At 45.4% G+C, this 6,000-nt stretch overlaps 1 protein-coding gene across 1 annotated transcript; it reads left to right on the top strand.

The window, feature by feature from the left end:
- The first annotated feature begins 2,069 nt into the window (after window positions 1–2,069).
- LOC139558742 (fMet-Leu-Phe receptor-like) lies at window positions 2,070–5,770 on the top strand. Its single transcript, XM_071374138.1, has 2 exons — window positions 2,070–2,238; window positions 4,554–5,770. Exon 2 carries the CDS (start codon window positions 4,555–4,557, stop codon window positions 5,626–5,628), a length of 1,074 nt encoding a protein of 357 aa, XP_071230239.1. The 5' UTR covers window positions 2,070–2,238; window position 4,554; the 3' UTR covers window positions 5,629–5,770.
- Window positions 5,771–6,000: the final 230 nt, after the last annotated feature.

Consider the following 6,000-nt stretch of genomic DNA (forward strand, 5'->3'; position numbering starts at 1 on the left):
GGCAATTTGCATATACTCCAGAATGTTATGAAGAGTGATCAGATGAATTGCAATTAATTACAAAGTCCCTCTTTGCCATGCAAATGAACTGAATCCCCCCAAAACATTTCCACTGTATTTCAGCCCTGCCACAAAAGGACCAGCTGACGTCATGTCAGTGATTCTCTCGTTAACACAGGTGTGAGTGTTGACGAGGACAAGGCTGGAGATCACTCTGTCATGCTGATTGAGTTTCAGTAACAGACTGTAAGCTTCAAAATGAGGGTGGTGCTTGGAATCATTGTTCTTCCTCTGTCAACCATGGCTACCTGCAAGGAAACGTGTGCCGTCATCATTGCTTTGCAAAAAAGGGGCTTCAGAGGCAAGGATATTGCTGCCAGTAAGATTGCACCTAAATCAACCATTTATCGGATCATCAAGAATTTCAAGGAGAGCGGTTCAGTTGTTGTGAAGAAGGCTTCAGGGCGCCCAAGCAAGTCCAGCAAGCACCAGGACCGTCTCCTAAAGTTGATTCAGCTGGAGGATCGGGGCACCACCAGTACAGAGCTTGCTCAGGAATGGCAGCAGGCAGGTGTGAGTGCATCTGCACGCACAGTGAGGCAAAGACTTTTGGAGGATGGCCTGGTGTCAAGAACGGCAGCAAAGAAGCCACTTCTTTCCAGGAAAGACATCAGGAACAGACTGATATTCTGCAAAAGGTACAGGGATTGGACTGCTGAGGACTGGGGTAAAGTCATTTTCTCTGATGAATCCCCTTCCCGATTGTTTGGGGCATCCGGAAAAAAGCTTGTCCGGAGAAGACAAAGTGAGCGCTACCATCAGTCCTGTGTCATGCCAACAGAAAAGCATCCTGAGACCATTCACGTGTGGGGTTGCTTCTCAGCCAAGGGAGTGGGCTCACTCACAATTTTGCCTAAGAACACAGGCATGAATAAAGAAAGGTACCAACACATCCTCCGAGAGCAACTTCTCCCAACCATCCAGGAACAGTTTGTAAACGAACAATGCCTTTTCCAGCATGATGGAGCAGCTTGCCATAAGGCAAAAGTGATAACTAAGTGGCTCGGGGAACAAAACATCAATATTTTGGGTCCATGGCCAGGAAACTCCCCAGACCTTAATCCCATTGAGAACTTGTGGTCAATCCTCAAGAGGCGGGTGGACAAACAAAAACCCACAAATTCTGACAAACTCCAAGCATTGATTATGCAAGAATGGTCTGCCATCAGTCAGGATGTGGCCCAGAAGTTAATTGACAGCATGCCAGGGCGGATTGCAGAGGTCTTGAAAAAGAAGGGTCAACACTGCAAATATTGACTCTTTGCATCAACTTCATGTAATTGTCAATAAAAGCCTTTGACACATATGAAATGCTTGTAATTATACTTCAGTATTCCATAGTAACATCTGACAAAAATATCTAAAGACACTGAAGCAGCAAACTTTGTGGAAATTCATATTTGTGTCATTCTCAAAACTTTTGGCCACGACTGTACAATCCAGGTGTGCAAAGCTCTCAGAGACTTACCCAAGACTCACAGCTGTAACTGCTGCAGAAGGTGATTCTAACATATATTGACTCAGGGATGTGAATACTTATGCAAATTAGATATTTCTGTATTTCATATTCAATACATTTGCATATTCAATAAACTTTCTCATTATGGGGTATCGTATGTAGACGGATGAGCACAAAAAAATCAATTTAATCCATTTTGAATTCAGGCTGTAACACAACAGAATGTGGGATAAGTCAAGGGGTATCAATACTTTCTGAAGGCACTGTATATATGTGAGAACATTGCTGTAGATTTTGGGGGCATTCACCTCCTTCTGTGTGTTTCTTTTGGCTGAACATAGAGAATACGGGCAGGAAGTGGACTCCAGTTGAAGAGGGAAGAGCATCTCATGACCGAGTAAGGCATGGCCAGTAGTCCCCACCCCCTTCCAACTCCTGCCTCTTAGAGAGAGAGAGAGAGAGAGAGAGAGAGTTCATAGAACTCATGTCTTTTCTGTGGCCACGCAAATGGCACAGTGACATGGGGTTTGAGCCCACATCCTTTAGACTCGCTTGCACAGACACACTGATGCACACAGAGAGGACAGTGAGGATTGTAGTGACACAGAGACACAACGATCTGCACAGACACACAGCATAGAACTATGCACCTCCACACTCTGTTCAACCATTGAAGCTGAAGTACTGGTCAGCTACTACTGGAGCATCTCAACTCATAGGTAAGCATTATCAGTATGAATAACAACCGTACACAGCATTTTGTGCCTTTACTTTTCATTTCGTTTCTTAAATCCCTTCATTTGGATAGTTTCAAGTACAGGAGAGAACATTCTGTAGATGTTCTATCAACAGACGACTGGTTTGATTCAGTTAGAGACAACGTAAACTCTTTTGACATGCAGCAACTCTGTCTTCCAACTAGCTATACTATACTCAAGCTGTACACGTACAGTAGGAGCATGCTATAGCCTATTCTGGACAAATGATGAGATTCTGTGTATAGTTAGCTGAATATATACAGATCGTCTGTCAGGGACTATCCAAAGAAGATGTTACCCTTTATCTGTGTCCATTGCTTTCCATTACCATATCACCACACGTCAGCTCAAATTGAGTTGCCAACAAGATGATTAATGATTGAATCTACATTACTACTGTAGATTCAAATATGACATTGAGGTGGAGGGGGGGGACCCAGCAAATTACACCCTGTAATTGAGTAAAGTCTAGGCTAGATATGGCAGGTTTGTTTCGCAGCATTTATTTAAACTTCATTGAAAACAAAGTCTCTTCGGTGTTTACGAGCCGAGGGGCAAACAGCATTTAATCGTGTAGGCAAGCATACATACTGTAGCAGTGACACAAGCAGTGCCATAAACTAGGAGGTGTAGTAAAATTACTAAATGCTCAAAATGTATACACTGTAGTCCAGAATGTATACACTGTAGTCCAGAATGTATACACTGTAGTCCAGAATGTATACACTGTAGTCCAGAATGTATACACTGTAGTCCAGAACAATCAGTCCACTGTGCTAGTCCCGTTGATCATGAAGTCACCAGTACATACAGTATGTCAGTGAATCTATCAGTAACACATAGCTGTTAATCTTGACAATAAAGAAATTCAAACAGAAATAGTATCTCACGTCTGTCAACGACAGTGCTTCGGATGAATGATCGGATTTGACTTTGTAAGGTGTATTTCCATGAATGGAATACATCCTCAAACTGATAAAGGACAACCAATGAATGTAGTCTGTCAATATTGACTTTGAACGTGTGCCGGGAGCCAGCTTCATGGCAATGGAAGTATTTAGGGGAATGCAAATCGTATTGGCATCATATCAAAGAAGCCTCTAAAAAAAGTACAACCACAAAACCGTCCAAGAGGTGGAGTGAGTTCTTGGCTCAGGTCCTAATAACGCGTTCCTAATAATCGTGCTCCTAAGTAAACCCCATCAGGTATATGGACCGGAAGCTTATTGGTTGCCAGACAACAGGTATATGTTTGTTTTACTGTTGGCTCACTGATGGGAATGGGTACATGGCACAGGATACTGTGCCCTAATATACTACCCCAGGCCATAGCCGCAAGATGTTTTGACTAGGGGGTGCTGACTGCGGATTACCATCTCACCACCAGAGGGTGCTGTAACACCCCCAGCACCCTACTTCCCGCAGCTATGACCCAGGTATCTCTGGTCGGACTCTTAATGAGAGGGTACCTGGGCAAGAGACTGGTCACATCAGTCATAAGACAAAACCATTATATGGTTCCTGTCTATGTATGCCTCTGGAAAGGAAATGGAGATACTGTATGCAACGAGGAACAGGACAGCAATCGTGTTCTTACAAGTTCCTTGTTGGACTGATATGTTTTAGGTGGAATGCAGACGGTATGTCAGTATCCGATTAATAGCATAGTATGTGGGTGTGCACCACAGGAGGTTGGTGGCACCTTAGTTGAGGAGGACTGACTCGTGGTAATGGCTGGAGCGGAATTAGTGGAATGGTATCAAATACATCAAACACATGTTTTAAACCATTCCATTAACTCCGTTCCGGCCATTATTATGAGCCGTCCTCCCCTCAGCAGCCTCCACTGGTGTGCACGTTGGAAAAAGCAACAACAAAAAAGTACAACTGTGAGTAGTTCACAGTTCCAGACCTCCGCCACATACTCACACAAATACACACACACATTCCCAGACATAGACACAGAATGACTCAGACTGTCATGGACAGATCACATCATGCCCGGCACACAAGGTCCCATCTGAAGATTCAGAATACTTCCTAAAAAGCTAAAGATATTTTAATCTTAAAGTCAAGAATTTATAGAGTTCTGTCCATTTGTGACTATGAGTCCTCTTCCTGATAATAACAACTGACTGGCTACTGGCTGGACAAAGTTCAAAATCATTAGAGGAAAAAGTGTTACACTTTATGCCTCATCTAGAGGAAAGCCATTAAGTGGTAATGTATAAGGAAGTCATTCTGTATATTCACACCCTTCTCGCCCTTTTTAACAGAATGACATCCAACGCCACGCTTCCATTCGTCCTCCTTGCCTCAGCCGGCCGAGATGACAAAGCCACCGTGGTGGACATTGACGCCATCATGGACAACTTCATCATTGTCCTCTACACGCTGACCATTGTCCTGGGCACCACGGGCAACTCTGTGGTCATCTGGGTGGCGGGCTTCAAGCTCAAGCCCACCGTCACCAACGTGTGGCTGGTCAACCTGGCCGTGGCCGACCTCATCTTCTGCCTGAGCCGTGTGCTCTCGCTGACCAAGAAGCTCTTCTTCGACTACTGGCCGTTCGGCATCTTCCTGTGCAAGTTCAACGGATTCTTCAAGTACACCAACATGTTCTGCAGCGTGTTCCTGCTCGCCGTCATCAGCATGGACCGGGCACTGTGCGTCTGGCACCCCGTCTTTACCAAACGCCGCCGGACACTCTGCGCCGCCCGCCTGATGAGCACCGGCGTGTGGGCGGTGGCGGCCATTTTGAGCGCCCCCTACTTTGCCTACCGCCAGGTCTACCTGGGCAAGAACAACCTGAGCAAGTGCTCGCTGGAGGTCAAGGAGCCAATGGAAGGCGACAACAGCGCTAAGCTAGCGCTCTACTCCATCCGCTTCCTATGCGGTTTCCTGCTTCCTTTTCTCATCATCCTCTGCTGCTACGTCCTGGCAGGGCTGGGCATCCGACGCACCCGCCTGTCGGGCAAGTCGCGTCCCCTTCGTATCCTGGCATCGCTGGTCTGTGCCTTCTTCCTGTGCTGGGCGCCCTACCACTGCCTCCTACTGGTCAAAATGATGTACAGCAAGAGTACCATGGTGAAGGTGGGGCTGACAGTGGCCAAAGGCTTTGCTTACTTCAACAGTTGTGTGAACCCGCTGCTGTACTTCTGTATGGGGTTGGACATGAGAGGTTCAAGGTTCAGGCAGAGCATAGCGGGGGTGTACCAGAGAGCACTAGCTGATGACAGGGATGGTCGGTCCACGCATTCCAACGAGCGCACAGTGGATGATAGTTCTGGCCCTGCGTCACGACCTGTAATGGTGACCGGTCAGTCTCGGGTGAATGTGGCCAACTTCTGAGGGAAGTCACATTTGGTATGAGGAGGGGTTTCAGTCCTTATTCATTTACAGGCTACTTAACACTGAATAGCTGAATAGCTTGTGTAGACAAAAACATATACAGTGGGGAGAACAAGTATTTGATACACTGCCGATTTTGCAGGTTTTCCTACTTACAAAGCATGTAGAGGTCTGTAATTTGTATCATAGGTACACTTCAACTGTGAGAGACAGAATCTAAAACAGAAATCCAGAAAATCACATTGTATGATTTGTAAGTAATTAATTTGCATTTTATTGCATGACATAAGTATTTGATACATCAGAAAAGCAGAACTTAATATTTGGTACAGAAACCTTTGTTTGCAATTACAGAGATCATACGTTTCCTGT

Source organism: Salvelinus alpinus, chromosome 29 (assembly GCF_045679555.1).
Source record: "Salvelinus alpinus chromosome 29, SLU_Salpinus.1, whole genome shotgun sequence".
NCBI lineage: Eukaryota > Metazoa > Chordata > Actinopteri > Salmoniformes > Salmonidae > Salvelinus > Salvelinus alpinus.